Source organism: Grus americana, chromosome 3 (genome assembly GCF_028858705.1).
Source record: "Grus americana isolate bGruAme1 chromosome 3, bGruAme1.mat, whole genome shotgun sequence".
Taxonomy (NCBI): domain Eukaryota; kingdom Metazoa; phylum Chordata; class Aves; order Gruiformes; family Gruidae; genus Grus; species Grus americana.
Window position 1 is genome coordinate 44,405,830 of NC_072854.1, and position 22,702 is coordinate 44,428,531.

At 36.4% G+C, this 22,702-nt stretch overlaps 1 protein-coding gene across 1 annotated transcript in view; it reads right to left on the bottom strand.

Moving 5' to 3' along the window:
* MMS22L (MMS22 like, DNA repair protein) overlaps positions 1-22,702 on the bottom strand; it is a 97,349-nt gene that overhangs the window by 64,627 nt on the left and 10,020 nt on the right. The window contains exons 5-13 of the mRNA XM_054821514.1: positions 22,176-22,263; positions 21,902-22,079; positions 21,018-21,111; positions 18,898-19,028; positions 14,833-14,946; positions 12,432-12,611; positions 6,298-6,360; positions 750-869; positions 104-330 (exon numbers count right to left, since the gene is read on the bottom strand). Coding sequence (XP_054677489.1) covers positions 104-330; positions 750-869; positions 6,298-6,360; positions 12,432-12,611; positions 14,833-14,946; positions 18,898-19,028; positions 21,018-21,111; positions 21,902-22,079; positions 22,176-22,263 — 1,195 coding nt within the window. The remainder of the gene's footprint in view (positions 1-103; positions 331-749; positions 870-6,297; positions 6,361-12,431; positions 12,612-14,832; positions 14,947-18,897; positions 19,029-21,017; positions 21,112-21,901; positions 22,080-22,175; positions 22,264-22,702) is intronic.

Sequence of the window (22,702 nt, forward strand, 5' to 3'; positions counted from 1 at the left end):
CTGAGCACAGTACCCCCCTTGCTTTGGTATGTGGCTGGAAGGACCATGCAGTCTGACTCACTAGACCTCTTCCAACAGGAGACAAACTAAATCATGGCCATACCGTCCTTTAATTTGTTTCCAAGGCTGCACGCCACTGTTCTCTGCCTCTTCTTTCATCATCCGTGCCAAGATGCTGAGAAAAATGAAGTAACTGTTGCTGGACTTGTACAAGTCGGGGATCTGCTGTTCACAACAGCAACTCTTCACCAACTCAAGCATTGACAAAGAAGTTTTACTAATATTTGCCAGACCCTTCAGACCAAGCCAGGGAACAGTAAAGCAACTGTTCTAAAACAATAAATGAAAACAGAAAAGATAAGTATAATAAATGCTACTATTTCAAAGGCAATAAGATGCAGTCCTTCACAGTAACAAAATGACACGTTCCTACCACAACTCAAAGAAATAAAAATGCATTGTAAGTATGTTCAAAGTTATTTTACAAGATCTTAAAATCAGTAGCCTTGATGAAAATAAGAGTAAAAATATATTTTAATTCATTCTGTTGTGACATAATGTAATGGAAAAGAACATATATTAAGTATGATTTCTTAAATAAATATAGCAAATTTAAGGATACTTCCATTGACTAGTAAGTTTTAAAAAAGTATAGCAATCAAACTTGGCTAGAGGAGAATCAAGATTAATTGGTAAAAATGGAGGACTGTCCATGTGCAATTTTACATTTTTTATATTTATCTACTTACCAGGTTCTTGCTGTAATAATCCCAGAGTATGGTGACAATAGATAGGTTCAACTCCCAGACACTACACAAAGTCAAACAGCACTGAAGATGCATTCGTAAGTGTTCCTCTAACACACCAGCCTTGAAAAAGGATTAAAAAGTTTATTGTAGGAGGGGAGCATCACCCTGTCTATGTGTAATCCCAATACTACCAGACTATTAAGAATAATTTACTAACATAAAAATTATTTTTTAATTATATAATATTGAGTAAATGCATTTGCTAATACAAGCAGTGATAAGAACAGATTATAAGCCCTGGACAGACTTTGTCGTCTCCACTGACTATAAAAGTGGTTTAGTGGACAAGCTTGTGTGTAGTTGTCTTACAGGAAGACTTTTACACATGTAAGTCTAACGCATCTCTGGTATGGAATCAAACTTGTTCTGTGACAAGAGAAACCTCTGACTTACTTCTAGCTTTCAAATATATCTAAACACTATACAGGCCTGGAATTTCTAACTGCATAAAATAAGCTAAAGAGAAATAAAAAGGGTAAGAAAAAATAAGAGAGATACAGGACAAGTTTTATGACTCAAAATCATAGCCCCAAGAGGGGGAATGAAAGCAAACCATGCCTCAGATAAATATTGGGAAGTTATCCCTTTCGGTTCCAATTACAGTGCTAGATCCTGAATTATGTCCCGAGCTCACCCAGCTCAGAAAATGCTTAAATAAATAAATAAAAAAATCACTGATGCCAGGTGCTAGAAAAAGATAGCATTAGGTTGTGTTGGGTTTTACGGGGTTTTTTTTGTTTGTTAGTTGGTTGTTCTTTCAAAATAGTATTTCATCAAGTACCTGTTACTAGAAGAGCAGGACTTCTGCTCACACCCACAATGCTATTTCTTATGGCTTACTTATGGCTGCTTTTTTTCCTGTTCAGTGCTACACAAAGGAGTTGTAACTCATTAACTTATCTCTACTTGGCTATACATTCATGTGGAAAACATTATTTGCTAGACTTTGTAAGAACACTGTAAACAATTACACCTATCATCTACAATAACTTCTACCCATGTCTGCCTTCTCTTCTCATGAAGAATTAATGTAGGACATATGGCTTCTGAAGTGATGTATTTCTAAAACAACTTAAAAATTGAAAAGGCATTTTCAGTTGTCACAGAAAGTGATATATCCAAGATGTTATTTATAACATACAAAAACCATTGAAATAGAAAATAAACTCCTCAAGAGATATTAAGAGATGTACAGAATAATAATTCAAATATAATAAAAATACCTACAAAAAAAAGGTGATCCTCAAGTATTGTTTTTATATATGACATAATGGTAACTATTAAATCAGTAGTCTTCCCAAAATAACAATCTTATACAAAAAACAAGGGACAGAACTGCAGTCATTTTCAACTGCTGCTATTTTTTTTTTATGAATAAAAGCAAGAGTCTTGATATAAAACAAAAATCTGCAGCTGAACATATCTATTTCTCTCAAGAGATCTACCCAGTTACAAAAGATGTAAAAACCCCCCCAAAACCCCAAACCAAAATAAAAAATAAACCCAAACCAAAACACACACCCTTTAGAAAGAGAATGCTTAGTCTTAAAGCTATAATTTGTGCACAGGATTATGTTTAGGATCTAGTTCAACAAATAATGACTGTTTCAGTTAAATTCATTCAACAATAAGCATAGTATTGTGAGCAGCTTCAATTTCAACCATTATTTATGTGTCCAACAATAGTTTTAGAACCATTTCCAAAACCAAGATAGTACTGAAGGCTTTATCTCAAATTTAATATGAAAGAGTTCTCCAGACTTCAAGTATCCCTGGGATTAATAGATTCTCTCATTGCTCTTTTGCTTAAAATGGTCTTTTGCACTGCTGGAAATACTATCAGAACTCTTGAGGTAGTCAGTTTTTAATTTATCACAGAAGGGAGGAACACCAGATACTATCAAAATGATAGTACTATCTAAACACAACATTTTTCTCTTATGACCTCCTACTGTAGTAACAAAATTGGTTTCCTAGAACTCCAACAAATACTTCTGTATCTCTTTCAGAATAGAATTAAACAAAAAACATAATGAAGGTATAACAAAATTGATGCAGATGTGAAACAATATGAAGCATTTATTTTTTAAAATGAGAGAAGGCTAATAAGACAGACTGCTGTTAGTTCTTATGAACAAAAAAGCTTTTGATTCTCAGTTACAATAAAACTTTGTAAACACAAATTCATCATATACTGAAAATGCATTGATTTAGTCAGTTTGATGTTGCCTAGTATACAAATACAGCTATTTTAATATTCCTAGTACAGCAATTTTCATTTAGTAGTACAAATAGAATTGTAAACCAGCTCTACTTTTGTAATTAGCCCAGTAACAGAAATCCAGATTACAACAGAAGTAAGGAATACCTCATGTAACTAGTTTACCCATAAATGTCCTTTTTTGTGATACAGATGGGAGACCTTTCACATGAGCAATTGTGTTCAACTGTATCCATCAAGAATTATAAAAAAGAGAGCAGCTGCTGGCTGAGAAACTCGCCAGTTTGTCAACTGTCTGAAGCTGAAAGGACATATCCAAGGAAGCAGCACTCTACGCTTGCCCAGGTATCCATTATTGCTCCTATCTTTATTTACAACTCACAAATTCAGTATTTTTCTCCATCTCCACTGGTCTCCTAACCTAAACAGCACCTTCACATCTCTTCCTTGCTCAGAAGCAGGCTGACTATAACCTTCTAAAGAAGGAGTTTCTACCTGGGGACAGGGCAATGCAGCACCTTCACCTGGACATGGGACATCTTCCTCAGGAAGTCTTTATCACCCCCAGAATCAGGTATATGCTGGATGAAAGCGGCTCAGGCTTTCTGCTGCCCTCCCTGTGCTGGGGATAACTAAATTCAACAGTTTTACTGAAATTACCAAAGTGCTGCAGGTTTAATACTAGTTAGTCATTTTTGCATGCCAATACTTAGCTGTCCTAAGGATGTTAAAGCTAACTCCAGCTTCTGCTGATTCATCAAAGGTCACCATTCTTTTCTGTACTTTCATGTTGCTCCCTTCCCCTCAAAATCCATGTCCGCAACACTGCCTATTAAATCGTCTTTTCACAACATAGAAATTGAAGCTCACATGAAGAGAAATTAACAGTTACTGGTAGGAGAAAGATTATCAGTTTACATTACAAATTGCACCTTTTCCAGATGCTTTTGAACATATAAAACCATGCATACTTGATTTCATCTCCATTTCCCCTCCATCCTTTGTATATTCCCATTCTCCTTCTGCACACGTATGGTCTACAAGCTTTTGAAGTTAGGCAGCAAACACAAGTGGATTATGAGGTTGATGGACATACTACGTACTAAACATGATTAGTTTTTAAGCTCCCATATACTTAAAAATGAAGTTTCTAACCACCAATTCCTGTCCTCTCCTGCAAATGAGTGATTTGGCACTATCATTTCTTCTAACTTGTTTTGCATGGCTATTACTATGCATCTCTAGTATTGATAACAGGGTATACGCTGAAAAGGATGGTAGGATTTATGACCAAACTCAAGACAAGTGTTAGTGGGCAGTAACATCAATACTGTCCTGTTGTTCATTCAAAGAGCACTGTTCTCCATTTTGCTTTTTCCTGCTTCTCCATGTTTCATTTCATTATTGACTTCTTGATATCTCATTGTGCTTCTCATTCCTACATTTTCTGGTCTCAAAAACACTCACTCAGCAGATACTTCAGAGATACAAAAGGATAAGATAAAAGGTAAGAGTGGCCACATGAAGCTGACGGATCAACAGAGGAGTGGACATGTCTACTGGTAAAAATCTTCCTAGAGGAAATACCTACACACACTTGTGCATGCACAAATAGTGACTAATGCTCTCCAAGGAGCATTTCCTACAAGCAGCTAACTCTATAATGCAAGAAAAAATAATGAACAAATAAAAAAAAAAGGAAATAAACTAGATGGCTCCTTAGATGGTTGCTAACAGTTGCAAACATATCCTTGGCAAATGAGGGCTTGTTTTAATTCCAACAGTGGTTGCCTTTGGAATTAAAGCAGGTATTTGCCTCACATTGCTGTGTCACAATTGACTCATTTCAGTCTTATGAACTTGAACACCTAGCTGCCTTTCTGAAGTGTCTACAATTCAATACTTATTTAACAGAAGCATCAAAAAGCTGTATATTTTATGTAGATTCAAGTTCAGAGTAATCTTTATTAAAAAAAAATTCATAAGAAGAGAGGAATATTTTGAAGAAAAACATAACTACAGGTGTCCTCTTACTGTTTCTCAGGTTGCTGACATACAAAAGATGCAACACAGGAAGGTGGCTAATAAACTACTCGCAGTTTTTATGCCTCTTATCTCATCTAAATCTCTCCAGTTTGTCTCACAGAATGGTAAGCATACAATAAGTGATGTCATCCCTGTAGTTTTAATGTATATGCACCATGTGTGTATTCAGTTACATACTGTGAAATCATTCAAAGAGTTAACCTTTTAAGCTGTAGGACTACATAAACAAATGTTAGTTTACGTATAGCATGATTTTTCAACTTTTAACCCTATCTACTGTTTTAACTATCCTAACTACAAAACATCTTTTTGTAAAAACTACTTATAACAACCATTGTTCCGTACTCCAGCTTCAACCACAGCTGTTGCTACTGCGTGAGCAAGGCAGTAATAAGAAAAAAAAAGAACTGATTCCTCTTCTGCTTTCAACAACAGAACTTTTTATTTCATCTGAGACCAAATAAAAAAATAAACACGTTTATTCTTGTCTTAAGCGTACACAAATTAAAGAAATTATTTTGCAGGTATTGCTGATACAGCATTTCCAATTTGTACCATGCAACTTCAGAACAAATTTAGAGAGCTGCAACGTAACATATTTAAAAACATGATGAACAGCATATTTAAAAGCATTTTAAAAGGAGGTCAATTCTGACCTCTGGGCCATGAAGCATTGCATTAACAGTTCTGCAGAAAGAAAAATGATAAGGTATGAAATGAGTGCTCAGAAACTAGAACCTTATCAGTAAGAGTTTGATTCAAGCCTGTAAGACAAATTGCTCAGCAAGGCAAGTCACCTTCCCGCTGTGATGAGGATATAGCTGAATTTTCAATGCAACTGACTATCTCCCTCATCATGTCTCCTCAACTTGATATCCTTACATTCAGTATCTGGTTTACATTTTCTAAGCATCCAGTTCTTATTCTGAATACATCTTGTCTGAGTAGCCATATACCTACCCTTCCAGGATAATTATCTTTTTCCTTTATCTGACAATTTAGCATCAAGCACAACCACTTTAAAGCAAGTGTAACTGCTAACAAGGAGGGAACTGTATACTGCCATAGTTCAGCTACGTCAAGGATGTTCATTTACCTGTGATAAAAACACTAGAATTCCAAAAATACACTTGTTAGTTGGACTTTGTTTCATGCACTGTCTTTCCCTGAAAGCATCTCTGACACTTTCCTTGTTCATTATTTCTTCCTTTACACACTTACTTGAGCATCAGTGGATTTTTTAAGTAGCTCTTCCACAAATTTCCAATTGGATTCCTTCTGTTTCTGAAAAATAATGATTATCAACATGAAATAGTATTTGTATTCCTCACAGGAATCATTATGTAATAACATGAAAATAAGCAGGCAAGAGATTTCCAGAAATATTTATTTTCATGACAGCATACTGTAGTCATCACTTAAAACAGTTTTTTTTGTTTTATGAATGTGATATCTGTCCTAAAAATTAGGCCTCAGAAACAAATAAAGAGCTGAAAATAAAAGTACGTAATTTAAACGAGTTTAAATGACTCATTTGCAAGCTCAACCTTCACTTTTAGTCAAGGGGGAAAACATTCAGGCATTTTTGATTAGTACAAGCAGTATGTCTCAGTTTCTTTCTTTAACAGTCTGTAAAAAAGAAGGGGTAAAAAGGAATAAAGGGTACCATCTCACCTTTTCTTGTTTTTTTCCTTTTTAATGAAAAAAAAAAACCCAAAAACAAAAACAAACCCACTTCTAACTCATTTTTCCCAGGACAAACATTAAGGATTGTTTTGGCCAATTTGGTAAGGAGTTGGCCAGGTAGTAATGGCCTATACAGCTAGCAAAAAAATACAGAGTAGGTCAAATATGGCCCATAATTCATATTCTTCAGCTTGGGAAGACAGATGACTATCCATTTGAATCAACTAGACCATGCTAGTGAAGTAGAAGAGCTTCATGGCACAGTATATTAAAAAGGAAGAGAAAAAAAATATATTTAGACAAAATGGGAAAGAAAAGGGTGGAAGGTTTTGCAACTAAGGCTATTTCCCAAGGAAAAAAAAATAAAAGGCAACCAAGCCAACATATTTAAAATTCTAGGACATCCAAAAATCATCTCTAACACTTAACTAGCTATATACATATATAGCTTGTGTAAACAACTAGATGTGTGAACATAGTACTTTCATCATTGTCCTGCCTTACTCATTTCCTCCACTATCACAACTGTTAAGCATTGTGAATTATTCTGCAGATATCTGTCCTTTATATGTATGTATAGAGCTTACAATAAAGAGCATCTTATGCTTTGGTAAGTAAAATGTAACTGCTTTCCAGCAGCAACACCATCATGCTCCATCCTCCTCTGCTATTGACTACACTACTTAATGCTCTGACTTCGTGACAATTCCACACAGAACTCCAGAGAGTATTAAGAGAATTTAAGATGAACTCTTTAAAAAGATGTACTAATACTTATGTAACACAATTTGACTACTTGGTGGCTTTACATTTTTAGACAAGAAAAAGAGAATTCTGAAAGATTGCCAATGGTAGTAAGTCACAGTCTGTAGACTGTTTATGGAACACATAAGAATGAAAGGACAGATCTGCAAAAGTTACACTAAAGCTGCAATTTCACAATTCAGGAACTTGAGCAGTATCAATTAAGGAGTTCCGACTGCTTCCTTCTCATCCTGCCAGCTGCCCTCACAGCTGTAGCATGCCACTGCTCAGTTGTTCCAGCACTTCTGTTTGTGGGACACAGAGTGAACCAGATGAGTGAACTGATCTGGAGCTTTAGGAGAGAAAGAAAGAATGAAAAAGGGAAGAGGGCCTGACCTCAGTCATAGACTAGAGACACAAATAATTGTGTGAAAACAGCAGAGGCATATCATGCCTAGGGTGGTAAACAGGACTTCTTAAGCTGTTCTTGATGCCAAAGCCCTTGTATCATGAAACCAGCGCCAGCATCCTGTCATAAGCAAAGGCCACTGCATCAACAAGCAGCCCAGGAGTAAAGGCAACACTTCAATAATGAGTAAAATCCAGGAAGCGCATAATGAGCATTCCCAGGCAGTTTTGGCTAGTATTTACATCAGATGTTTATTTTGACTGTTGTATTTTAGAGGTTGATGTTATATGAATACCTACATATTGGCATGGTCCTACTGCAGACTCCAAGTAAAGCTAACCAACTGCTCAAAAGCCAGATTTATCAGAGATGAGTAGATATTAAGAGAGTCATGCTAAATGGCTACAAGACCTCTGAATGTCTGGATCAGCCTGCTCAGAACATGCTTTTAGCACTCTCCTAGTCCAAGGACACATGATTTATACAAAAGGTGTTTATGGCCAAAGTTCCAGCTCAGCTGTAGTATGCCGATCACCTTACAAGATCCTGGACTAACCTAGAGCAAACTCCTGAGACCAACTGGAACTGATTACAAGAGCGCACCCAGGTTCAGCCCAGACTCAGGAAAGAATGACACCAACCACCTGCTGCACTCTTTTTTTTTTTTTTAGCCTCAATTGTCTCCATCTTTTAACAGACTTGTTTCATTCAAATCCTACTAAATTTACATCCTAACAGGATTCCCTGCTACACTGGCAATATGGTATGGCAACTGTTTACAATCCATCCTTGTCAGAGGACATGTACAATCTACATCTTACTCCAAACCTGCTGGCTTACAACATCCTCCCTCCACCCCTAAAGAGTCCTAAAAATCAACAGAACTTGAAGACCTTACAGAGCATAAAAGGACTGCTAAATCCAAAAACCTGATCTGAGACCCTCTGGGTTCTCAGGGAGAAACTTTTGGAAAGACTAACAGCTGACTACCTGGAAGAGCCACGCTAGGCTTCTCAGCTGGAAGTCCATGTTTGCATATCTTGCCACGTAGTCATTTCAGATTATTCAAAGGCATGCATTCTTAGCCCCAAGTAATTCTGGCTCTATTTCCCTAGCCCACAGTATATTGAAATTGACCCCTGCAATGTTCAGAAGTAGCAAATTTTCTCATCAGGTCCCATTTGGTTTTTAAATGTACAAATTCTGCTTTTCAGAAGAGTGAAGTGGGACCTGAATGTGGGGTTATGGAAAAAGACATGTACTGTACATCCCTCATAAGAGTCTAAAACCTGGCCAAAATTTTCTAGTTTAAAAAAAAAGGTTTCATATGTATGAAATATATATTCGATATATATGAATCATTGCATATTTGGAATTATGTTATATGAGCTAAAGGGGAAAAAATAAAAAGAAGCAAGTCTGAAACCTATTTAGAATTTTAAAAGCTTTCATAATAACCTCAAGGCCATGCAGACCACATTAAAAAATTGAAAATCTTCCACAGATGACATAGGCTTAGAGGCAATTTTTGCTACAGAGCACATGAATAACCATCATTATGACACATCACCCTCCCACCTCTGATCACAGTTAATTAAAAGAAAGCATGTGTCATGAAGCTATCATATCAGATGTTTAACCAACAAAACAGGACTATATTGAGCCTTGATGTAATTCCACTGACTTCACAAATTTATATCACAGACTATTTTATCTTATAATGTTCAAAGAATGTTTGAGACTGTAATTTGGGGGAGGAGGGGGACAGAAATACCTAAAGAAATGGTTACTATCAACTATCTATGACAGAATACATTCTTGTGGTGTATGAAAAGGCACTGGTATTACTGATAGATGTTTTGTAAGCACTCATGGCACTTAAGAGAACAGGGATGCCCGGACAAACTCACAGCCACACTCAGAAAAATGTGAAGTACAGCTAACAGTTTGAACATAAAGACTACTGGAAACATTAAGAGGTGCATGCACAGGATGGTCTCATGATTTACAAATAGAACCTTGGAAATTCTCTTGTCCCAGGTGGGCTCTAAGGAAAAAATATTATTTAATCTTGGGCAAGTCACTTCCTGTCACTGCGTTTCAGATTCCTACTTTAAAATAAGAGCATCAGGAATCCTTTTTTCCATTCTACATGTTTGGCTTATTTAAATAATATAGTGCCTGGGGCAAAAAAATAATCTCTCACGAGGCTAAATACATAGTATGAGAGACAGGGAAAAAATCCAATGATCAAAGTAAACAGTATCACTGCATTTTGATTAGGGCATAAAATATAAGAAACCCAGGATAAATGTCTGCTTCGCACTAGTTTCTGTATTCGACCTGGGAATAACCTTTTCTCTCCATCTAAGTTCCTCTAATAAGCAAGGAGTATAGTAATTCTATCTTCCCAACGTCCCTCTGAAATATACTATATACTGTGGTCCTCTCCCACTGCCGTAGTAACGGCACAAAAGCAAGGGAAGCTTGAGACAACCTTCAGTGTAACAATCAGATGTGGCCTGCAATCTTACACATTCATATACTGTAAAAAGTTGCTTTGTTTTGCCAAGGTATTATTAGAAAAGACTGAACCACGTGATAATGAGCATCCTGCCACGGGATCCTAAAGGATCTGTCAACCCACAAGCAGCAGAAGCATTCCACATTCCTCAAGTTTTCTAGTGACCAGAAATAGTCATGAATTTTTCAACTAAGTATTCAAGCACTGAGTTACCGCACCTTCTCTATCTTTTAGTTTTCTGACAAATCACGGAATTTGCAAGATAAAAATCAATGAAAGTAATTCTTACTTGTACTAGAAAGTCTAATTTTACTTAGGATTAAAAACATTCACCGAAGTTCAACATTTCAACATGTTTCATTCCTTCTCTCTTTAGATACTAATGCTTTTAAAGATCTAAAGACGAAGGGAGGAGGGATTTTAAGTTATCAAAACAAATCGATCAACTGATATAATCAGACTTTTCTCTTTTTACAGATCTGCAGTTCACAAACATGTCTCAAGGTTTTTAACCTTTTGCCCTAAGTCGGGATGGGAAATCATGGTAAAGATTTTAACAGAAAGAGTATGATCTTTCCACTTTTAATACACACTATTAAATTACAAATAATAAAAGACACTTCACAAGAAAGGGTAATTAAGCACAATTTGTGCAAGAAGCCTGATATATATAGATGATGCTTGGCAAACTATGGAATATAAGCAATTCAGCTGAAACGTGGGAAAAAACAAAACCAAAAAAACCCCAAACACACACAACTACAATGAGGCAAAAGATAAGAGAACAGAAAGACAGATGACATAACCTGATTCTACCCAGTGCCAAAAACACTATCAGACCAAAAAAAAAAAAAACAAAAAACAAACCACCAACCAAAACCACCCACCCCACAAAAAACTAGATTTCTGGGTCTTCAGTTATCTCTTTGGCTTCTAGTCAGCTCCCTCTATAGTCAATTAAGAAAAACTGGAAGCTTTCATACTTCTCAAAATGGATGAATTGCCTCAGCAAGTGCCTATTTCCTTCCCAAGTAATGATTAGAAACTTAAAACTAGGCAGGATGAATCTCAGAGTAAGGGACTGAAAGGTCAGGGTTAACATGACCCCAGAACTGCAGAAAACTGCGGTGAGGTCCATGAAGGAATTTGATGCATCAGTACCACGTGTGGCCCTACATACATCTTACAGGTGTAGGAATGGCATGTGCAAGGCCTCATTGAGGCCCCTTACAGAACTTGTGGTCACGTCAGGTCCCTCACAATTAGATTCACAGACAAGAACCTGATTAATCTGGGACTAGCCTGCTCTAGCCAATAGGAGAATCTAAAGCCATCTTCTAGAAGCAACTGTCTTGCAACTTACTGCCAGAACTTCCCTCAACTGAAGCTTGAATTCAACAGTTATTAGACAGTGTCTATTGGTAGCACACAAACACAGCAAGTTAAGCTGATACAGATGCTGTATACACAAATATATACACACCTTATCGTGACATTGCTGTGATGCAAAGGGAGTGCAATTAGACAGACTGGAATTTATCCACTGCAGAGCTACCACTTTTAAAAAAGAGTGGCATTAACAACTACACAGTCAATGTTTGAGGTTTATACTTCATACGGTACAATCTAATGCATTCAGTTCCTAAAACAACAAACCCAGTGAAGCATTTATGCTGCTGGCAGACAGTCTTAAAACATATGCTACATCATTAAGTATATGTGCCTCTAACCAGTTGGGATATTTCAAGTTTCCTTAATGCAGTTATCTACTGAATATCTGGTGTATAACACGAACACATCAGGAGCTCCTGGAATGTTTACTGACTTGTAGAAAGCACACATTAACACCATCAACCTTAAAGGACCTTTTTTAAAGGAGTGTGAAAATTCCTGTATTACAACATGAATTGTTTTCTTTCAACAAAAATAACCAAGTAAAGTTATAGACCTAAATAAATTATGACTTTTAGGTACTTAAAAAAGCACACCCACCTTTTCATCTAGATTTCCATTACGATCAAACTGGTAGAGTGATGCCAGATGAGTAATAATCCACCAGGTAAAACTCAATGGGTCTTTACACTGAATTGTTTCAAAACCAGATACCTTTTCAGAACTACTTGGCCTTTCAAAGATATTCTTTAGAGTTTTGTTCACCAAGCTCCAGAAACACTGTAGAAAATACAAAAGTAAATTTGAACTGTGTTGAATAACAAATCCTATGTTAACAATTTTCTGTACAATACTGTCCTATTGGTTAATTTGCTTTTACAGAGAACAAGCATGATGACAGTCATTTCAAGAAAATAACAAAAACCAGTGTTCAGTATTACCAGAGAAAACTGGAGCTACTTTACAATGTCCTCTCTCAAATGCCAGTAGAAAGCAATGTGAAAGGACAAGCTTTGGTCACAAGGAAGAACATGGTGTCATACTTCACAAGCAAAATTACGAGTTGATGGAATGACGACGTACACATAGGATGGTGCACCAACACTCACATGAGAGAGATTAAGTTTCTTTAATGAAGACATTTTATAACAGATTTTTGAAAAACTTTTCATTAGTAACCTAACCAAGAGGAAGATAGTAGTAGATGGTAGAGAGTCAGTCTGAAATACAGCAAGCTGAAGTTCAAATTCCCTGCTTTGTTCCAAGTCTGTTCTAGCACTGACAAACTGATTAATTCTTTTTGGCTCAGATCCCTGTCTATACCACAATATTACTACTTATTACAGCCTATGCCTATCTTTCCTAATTATACAGAAACTCCCTGGGACTTCTCTGCACCTGTATTTCACCTACCTTAGCTGGGTCCTGATCCTAACTTACGCTCCAAAGTGCTAGTGCAACACTTAACACTAACGAAGTGTCACTTGTGTACATCTGTTGTCATTAACAACTATCAGTTAGTCACTCTACTGTGAACGTCCTGGTTTTCAGCTGGGATAGCGTTACCTTTCACAAGAAGCTGGAGGGGACACAGCCAGGACAGCTGACCCAAACTAGCCAAAGGGATATTCCATACCACATGACATCATACTTAGTACATAAAGGGGGGGTTGGGTGGGGAGGAGGGGTTGCCACTTCAAGGATGGGCTGGGCATCAAGTTACAGGTAGTAAGCAAATTGCATCGTGTATCACCCGCTTTGTATATTCTATTCTAAGTAGTGTTGTTGTTATTTCCCTCTCTCTTTGCTGTCCCAGTAAACTGTCCTTATCCCAACCCACGACTTTTACCTTTGTCTTCTGATTCTCCTCCCCATCCCACCAGGGGAAAGGAGTGAGCAAGTGGCTGCATGGTACTCAGCTGTTGGCTAAACCACAACAGTGAAGTACTTCATTCTGTACTAAGTCAACAGTACTTATTCCACAGATGGCAGCTTTGGGTTTTATAAAGATTATTTCAGAAAACTTTCAAAGGATTTTGACACTTCTTAGTATTTATTCAGAGAAATATCAGCTCAATCCTAACCAGCAGTTAAAGAAAAATCAAAACACTAGAAAATATTAGCAAAGGAAAAGAACAAAATAGAAAACACCATTATGCAATGTATAAAATCATATGGTGACCTAACCCATACTTTGAATACTGCATGCAATCCTGGTACTCTGCCATTCGAAACAGGATGTAGTAGTATGGAAAAAGGCTCAAAGAAGGGTGACAAAGATGACTACAGGTAGAGAATGGCACCTGTAAAATGGATGACTGAATACAGTAAGACTCTTCAGCCTAGAAAAGGCAGAAGGTAGGAGATACCAGTAAAAAAAAAGAAAAACAAAACAAAAAACCAAAACCTGAAGAGGCATATAAAGTCATATTGGTACAGGTAGCGACTGGCCTTTCCAATAAAGTATAAAGGGGACATCAAAAGAAGTCAGCAGCTACAAGATTCAAGAACATAAATCAGGTTGTTCTTGTATAGGCTACGGTATGGGTAACACAGACAGAAACATGGGCTAGATCATTGGTCTGACTGTACCAGTATTTCTAATGCCTGGAGATGAACCATTGCATGACATAAGACATAAATTGCAAATAACAACAACATTTTTTTAAAATGGGTAAAAAGGGGTTCTTTTCTTTTGTTCTACCATACAGTTTTCACAGTTTGTTCCTTTGCTTTGCTTTCCTTAGCACAAGGAGCACTCCTTATTAGTGCCCTAGGTCATAACTAAACAGTACACTGCAAACCTAGAGTCAGGACTTGATGAACATTCAAGATTGAGGCCTAAAGTGTCATAGTTAGCATGTAGTCCTCCTAAAGCAAATATGAAGTTCAGGTCTAAAATCAGATATGTGAACTAGTGCATTTGTGGCAATCTGGGAACATTTGGCTACCGTATTACAGATGTAATATGCATGCATATGTAACAGTATTCTTCCTTTACCTCTGTATGAGACCCTTTATTTCTGTGGTCCAGCAGCTGAATAAGTAGAATCCATAATTCCTTAACGCAGGTACAAGGATAATGGTGACTAGTAAGAGCCTCGGAAGGTCTTACCTGAAAGAGAACATACAATACAATTATTCAAAGAAGTGTTATTCTTGAAATTGCATTTTATGTACCAGTATTTCCTCTGGTTTTGGTTGTTTGGGGTTTTTTGCAGGTAAATAATATAGCTACAATTACATATTGGAAAGTGCATTATTTCATTAACATCCAAAAATACATATCTCATACAACAAAGGCTGTTTCCTAATTCTACATAAGTTACAGGTTATGCTCTTTCTTAGTTTCCTCTGAGCCACTTTCAAACATTATTTAATCAAATGAAAATGGGTTTCTGAGGCCTAAATGAAAAGGAATTGCAATAAATACTGATTCATTGCCTGACAGTAGGGAAAAGAGAAAATGATTGATTAGGTTTTCCTGATGTTCTTGAGAAGATAAGAAAAAGATTTCAAATGATTTAATAGCTATTATTGTTGTTATTTTTAACTAAAAAAATCCTTAATGACTAGGCATAATGCTAGAAGAATGTGTTTTTGTTGGCATGATGATGTTAATGTTCCCACAACATTTCACAAAATCTGCTTTTCGGTAAATTTACTGCAAGGCATTCTTTTAATATGCAGAAAACAGCATATTTCAAGTCATGTACGTTATTTGATTACTATTCCATATTTAACAAAATTCACTCAGACTGATGCATTTCAAATGCAAAGTAGTCTTCTTGTGATTCATCTTTCAGTTTTACATTCCCTGAATTGTGAAACAAAATAAGCAAAACAGCAAAAGGAAGTGCTAAATACATAAAAATTCTCTGTACGCTTTAATGTTTTTAAGACCTACCAGCACTGCATGTGAAATAATCATAGTATAGACAAAACTTTACCTACTCTGTCTTAGGACCTATGAATCCACTGAACTATATTCAGAGGTGGTAAAAACAGCGAGAAAAGCTTTGCTTAGATAGCATAATTCAGAACATTTTACCTTCAGCAAAGACACAGTGGCAGAAATGCAGAAAGAAAAGAGACAAGACAAAGAGCTCATACTCAATTTATCCCTAAACAGTGAGTCGTACAAGTTTGAATAATCAACCTATACCCCTCTAAACCAAATAGAGGGAAATGGGCATCTAGAGAGACTAATTCATCTAACACTGCAGGAGAAAAAACTGTTGCTATCCTTCCCTGACAATAAAAAGAACCTGGGGTGAATAGTTTAGCCAACTAACTCCTCTACACCTAGATCTGATGAGATGAATCCTGGATTTTTATATCCTCAAGCTCTTCGTGACCCATTCATGCAGAACTACTCTCAAATCACATCGGTACTTAAAATCATTTCTGAATTTGGACACCTAATGGTGTAAATTAAAAATTAAATCAAAACATGCAATGCCAGTGATAGCAGTAGCTGTGTGAAAGAGACATTACAGAAGTGGGAGTGAATGGCTAAAAACCACACTCAAAATTAGAAGAACTAAGTACATCACCAATAGTTTCAAATCTGTATAATATTCTATAAGGATACAGACCTTTTATTTATCATCTACCTTTAGAATAATATGTTTACAACTACTTTTTTCATACAGCTCCAAATCAGGTTTAAATACTGAACACTTAATCATAAATACAAATTGATATGTATTTATAATTGTGACACATAATTTGTTTTTTCTCTCTCTAAAGAACCCTGCTTACCCTATAAAATTGCCAGAGTGGACCCTGACAATTGATTTCATAACATCATGAGGTCAAGAATAACATATTTAAAATAATTCTACTATTAACATTCCACATACGCTGTTTAGAGTTTTTCCACGTGCCTATATCTCCTCATGCTTTTAGTTAAAGATTTGATATAGGAATCTCTCAACAATCTGCATTAATCTTATGTAAATATTACCTTGAGAATAAATATCAGTGTGACCACTAAAGCCTATTGAAAAATTCCATATTTAACTTCCCAAAATTGAAACGACTCAAAAATAGTCTGGTTATGACTCATCACCAAAGAGCAAAACATTCCTCAGAAAGGAGCAGTCTACTTATTGGAGATGCATTATAACACTGGAAGATTTTATGGAAGTATTAGGTACACAAACTATCTTACAAGTGAGAGTTTCAGGCCTTTTACATGGGAGTACCAGTTGTTGCAGCAACTAGGTTTCTTCATCTACTATTTGCATCTACTACTGTGCTCTTCTACAAGATAGCAGGATCTCTTCTGCAGGAGATATGCAGTATCCATCCAGGACAGAGTTTGGCTAGTAGTATCAAAGCAAGACACCATACAGATATTGGTTAGACTACAGATAAATGAGACATTGTCTTCTTCAGAGATAGTATGGATTTCCTCTTGCAACATCCTGAGTTCAATATCTTGGTAAGAATGGTTATAACCTCAAATTGTGGTACTGTTGGGACAACAGAGCTCTGGTGCCAGAGATATGCTGCTGAAAACAGAAAGAAGATATCCAAGGATATATATTTCTCTGCCAAACGTATCTCAAAGCACAATGGGCTCAGTACATGTTCCAAGTCAAGCGTCTTGGTACCAGAGCTGCCCAAGAAACAGGTCTGAAAATATGAGTTTGGAGGATTAGAGTTTATTTCCCTGCTTCCAAGGACATCCGCAAATGTTAAGAGCTGCGCTTGTGAATATTCTCAGCCAGAAGTTTAATGACATGTTTTAGTGATGAGCTGACAGTGTCATCTATTATGGGTATCAGTTGTTTTAAACAATTTTAAGGGACATTATTTCCATTACTGGATTATAGCAATGAATGCATACTAGAGGAAGCACCAGCTGAAGAGGCATTATCCAGCTCAAGTGCAAGCTCCACCTCAGAAATGAATCTCAAATACAACTAGTTCAAGCTGTGCGGCCCAAGCCTAGGGAGAGCTGAAGAAAAAGCGGTGGCAAAACAATCTTCTCCCTTTGTAACATGGCTCTGTGGAAGGAGGATGAATCTGTCATTTTATCATCTGACATTTCAAAGCCTACCATCAAGCAACAAATAGTATTTGAATCTTCCTTTAAAAAAATTACTCTCATCTATTTGCCTTTTGACGGGGGAGAAGGCTGCAGTATTATCTGATAATTTAATAGATCAAAACTGATTTTAAAAGGTAACAGAGTTCTCTACAGAAAGATAGTTTAAAAGAACAGTTATCAAATGCTATTACAGCCATTCCTCCCCCCCCCGAGCAGTAATATGAAAGAAAGGAGACTCCATTTTTCATGTCTTTGTAGTAGGAAAGCATAAATTATACAGTGGTCACTGACACTTATTCTCGGAGTTCAGTCCTGCATTCATGGATCACACATGCCCATCTAAAGCAGGTTTCACAATGACACAAAGAAGATTACACAGCTCTTTTACTAGTTGCTATATGGAACCATTATGACTTTCTAGCTTTGGAATGCTCAAAACAAGTGAGAAAAACACTGCATCTATAGAAGGAAAGAAAAAGAAAAGAAAAGAGAAGGACAAGCTTTCCCTTGACAAACATAAAAGTGCTGTAACAGAAAGATGAGGTTACAGAAATAGGAGCAGTGCAACAATAAATTGTAATATGACATTCTGTAAGTGTCCAGTTAGCTTACTGCCAGGATTACAGTTATTCTCTTTTTGTTCCTGTTCAGAGAGTTTGCAAAGATATTTTTTTTTGCATCTATAGCTCTAAACCTTTTAGACTGTGCCATGTTTGGCATTAAACCTGGAACACTGAACTTAGAAAGTGTGGCACTCACTTCTGCTCTGTACACAGTGCATTTCAATATTACTCTCTCATTCAACTGCCAGATGGTCATGAATAAATATAACACAATTTGAGCTCCTAACAAATAACACTCTTTAAAACATGGAGATATAAAGTCATACATAACATTTAAAATGTAGCAGTAAGAAGCCATCTATGCATTGGTACAATACCTAATTCATATGGTTCCCAATACAAGCATCTAACTGCCTGTGTCCTACATAAAGAAAAAAGTTACCTTTATATACTTGTTGATGGACAAACTTATTAAATCAGAGATGAGATTTCCACAGTGTGTTTCAAATAAACTGATACTGGTTAAATTCTCTCCTGTTAGATTTATGAAATGGTTAGCATATACAACTTGTCCTAAAATACAAAAGAAAATGAGACCTATTTAGTCCTGGGTTGGCTGTAGGAATACAAGACAGACAGGAAAATGTTTTTCTATTCTATATATTTTAGAATTGTTTTGTTGAGCTGTATGTAATCTTAATTTACAAATTCATTTGGGAAAGTTCATCCTTCTAAGTTCAAGCTAGTCCCTTCATTATTACACTGAAATCTGGTATTATTCTGGTTGACAGTAAAATTGTTTGGCACTTTACAGCCTTTTATTGGCACAGTTTTTGCAGTGGAATAAAGATTTATTCATCTGCAAGTTCCTCTTTGTCACATGCCAGTGCGCATGTTCTGAAATCATGACATGTTTTGCAGATATGCAAGTTGATGACAAACAATTCTGGAGAGGTCTAACACTTTCCTTTGGATGTGTTGATGTAAAAAGCTGGCATGATCATATTCCAACTTGAGCATTTGTAGACCTTAACACAGATAAAATGGTAAAGTTAAGAGCCTGTAAGATCTTATCCCACAAGCTTTTCCACAGTACAACTCCCTTGTCATCAGTGGAACAGAAGATATGTAGAATGAGGCTGTATTTTATTCTTGGAAATGCAGGGTGAAGCCCTGAACCCACTATTCTGCCACTGGTCGCAGCAGTGTGAAGTTTTTACTCAGCATACTTTCCAGAACAAGACAAGAATCTGAGAAATTCTACAAGGCACATAAGAATACCAGACAAGATAAGATATGCAGAGATACTACTGTCTTGCCTAGTAAATTTTGCTGTTAAAAAGCACAAGCTTTCTCTTATGAAAATGTATTACTGCATTATTACTCAGAACTTTATCTAGAAAAAAACCACAACAACTTATTGAGTTCTGGACAATAAATTGCCTCCAACAGTTTTCCCATCCTTTCTCCAGAAGGCCCCAAAAAAGGTAAACAGGTTATCCCACAATGGAAAATAAAAGAAACTTAGAATTATAGAACAAACAGCCAACCCACACATTATCCAGTAATGCAGACATGCAGAAACAGTGAAGACACATTAATCCGAGCAAGGCTACGTTGTGACAGCACTCGGAGCAGGTGAAAGCTAATCCAAGAGTACAGATTCAGTACCAGTTACCTGGGGTAAACATATAGTGCTTTCTAGACCTCAACATTAGTCCAACTGTTGCAATTCCTATATGGCACTTACATTGATAATTTATAATAATGGGGGGGCGGAATGGTTGTAGTGACACAATTATTATAGAAGAAAATACATTTTTTGTGATTTATTTTGCTAGCATAGACATGAACAATAGACATAATTCTCACACAGCAAATAAAGTTCTCTTCTGTATTTTAACAATTCTTCATCAAAATTAACTACTTTGAAGTTGGGTTCTTCAATTGCATTCTATGACCTTTGTTTATTTAGCTTCTATGAACAGCTTACTCTTACCAATCTACTTTTTGCCCTTTTAAATAAATAAATAAATATTAAAAAGCTATTGCCTTGCCCTTTTCTTGCTGTACTTTTACAAGCTCCTCTGACTGAGGCTTCTTCCTTTGTCAATATTTTCTTAGTGTCGCATATGGTTAACAATGTGAATTATCTGTTCTGAGATTCTTTGTTCTAGTCCATCCTTGGACACTTTCCCTACCTGGTTTTCATCAAATTGCTGTTCACTGTTATGTATTCTGGATCTCTGCAAATGCATTTTTATTTGCAATGTCAAAAAGTATATTGTTACTAAATATTTAATACATTGTAAGCATTGGTTGAGAACAAACTTCATAATCTTGGTCAAGTTTTGATAGGACAAATTACTAATACTATTTAAGTTGAGCTACATGAAGGTTCACAAAGAACCTGCTTTCACCACATTTGAGTTTACCCAATTAAATATAGCTATGCTTAACAACTACCAAAAGTAGTAAATGATTGTGGAAAAATTAAGATGAGAAATCTAGGTAAGTCATATGTACAAAAATAAGTTCAAGGAAAAAACCCTGCATACTTACTCATCATTTTTTCACCTAGTACATGAAGAATTTCCAATACTAGCCAATGAATATCCAAGTGGAGGTGTAGTAAATGCCATGATGGGGGAAAGACCTATGGTTACAAATACACATATTTATTTATTTTTAACATTTCTTTAGCAAATTCTGGATACCGTGCTAAGACACATGAAGATGGATATACATTTTGCCTGCAGTGAAAATTATGGGTATCTATGCTTCAACTTACTGTTTCTTTCATTAGCTCAACAGTGGCCCTACTGACAAGCTAAACAGAAAGATTCAAAATGCTGCTTCTCAGTGGACCATTCCTCTCCAGATACTAGTTTATACAACCTAAGACTGAAATTCCTTTTTTCTTTCCAAAAGATTTGAGAGCATTAGTTGTTATATGTACGTACAAATCTTAACGGGCATACTTCACTGGTGTTTAGTGTTGCAGTGCCCACTTCCATGTCCGCACTTTTCTTCGTTATACACGTTCTTTTCCCATTTTGAGTCAGATTTCAGAATGTATTTTTAAAAAAGCATCCTTCCTACTAGGAAGCTCAGAAATTTTAAGCAAACATTGAGGAATTTTTTAAACATGCTACACTAATTCGAGCCTACTTAGCTACCTGTAATTGGTATTATCATTTATATAGTGCAAGAAATAGATAAAAATAAATAGATAAATAAAAGCAACAACAGAAAATCCAGAGCTCATTAGTTGTGTTTGCCAAGTATGGGATGGCACTTAGTTAATAAAGGAGAAAAAAACCTAACCTATAAAGCATAACTTCAATTTCAGCCTGAAGAAAGATTAATTCTTACTTAGCCAAAATTTATCAAGTTGAATATGTACTGTTAAACAAAACAAACAAAAATTAAAAAAAACCATCAACCTTTGCCTGATGTTGAATAGTAAATGCTGCCAGGACACTACTAGGAAGTTCACAAAGGTGACCAATGTGCATGGTCAAAGCATGAAGCTCTTCAACCAACATTGATGGTAACTCTGCTTCTAGTTGTTCATACGGATGGAGCATTCCATCATTTTCCACTTTAGAGGGTTCCAGATACCTGAACACACATACACAGATACACAATCAGAAAATGAATAAGAAGCAGCTACACAAAGCTCAGTATGCAAGTTAGTAAGTTGTGTGCAAGTCTCACCTGAAGATAAAAACTTTCACATAATGCAGAAACTCAATACATTGACGCCTGATGCTCTCTGCTTCAGAGTGCAAGTTTGCAGCTTGACCTGAAGTAAAAGAGATGAATGGCTTAAAGCAGATTTGCCCACACTGTAACTCATGTAACATATGTATTCTCCACAGTAATTGAACCAGACCACTGGACAGCCATCCTCTTTTCTGAGGACAACTTGGGAGGTGGCTGGTGGCAAACACCCTCTTCTAAATGCCATCTTGCCAGAGGCACCTATTCTTTATCTTATCATCTTAGACACATATCCAGATACAGAAGGAAAAGAAGCCATCCAGTCCTTCAAGAAAGGTGATGGAGGCAAGCAATCAGTGCTAGAAGAAATCATCCAGCTCTACTCCCTGGCTCCCTGTCTGCTTCTAAGACACCTTCAGAAAAGACGTGTGAAAATTTCTCAGCATCCATTTCTCTTGGGGTACTTAAGCAGGCGGACTTATTTGGAAACATGCTTTGTAACTTCTCTCCCTAGGAAGCAT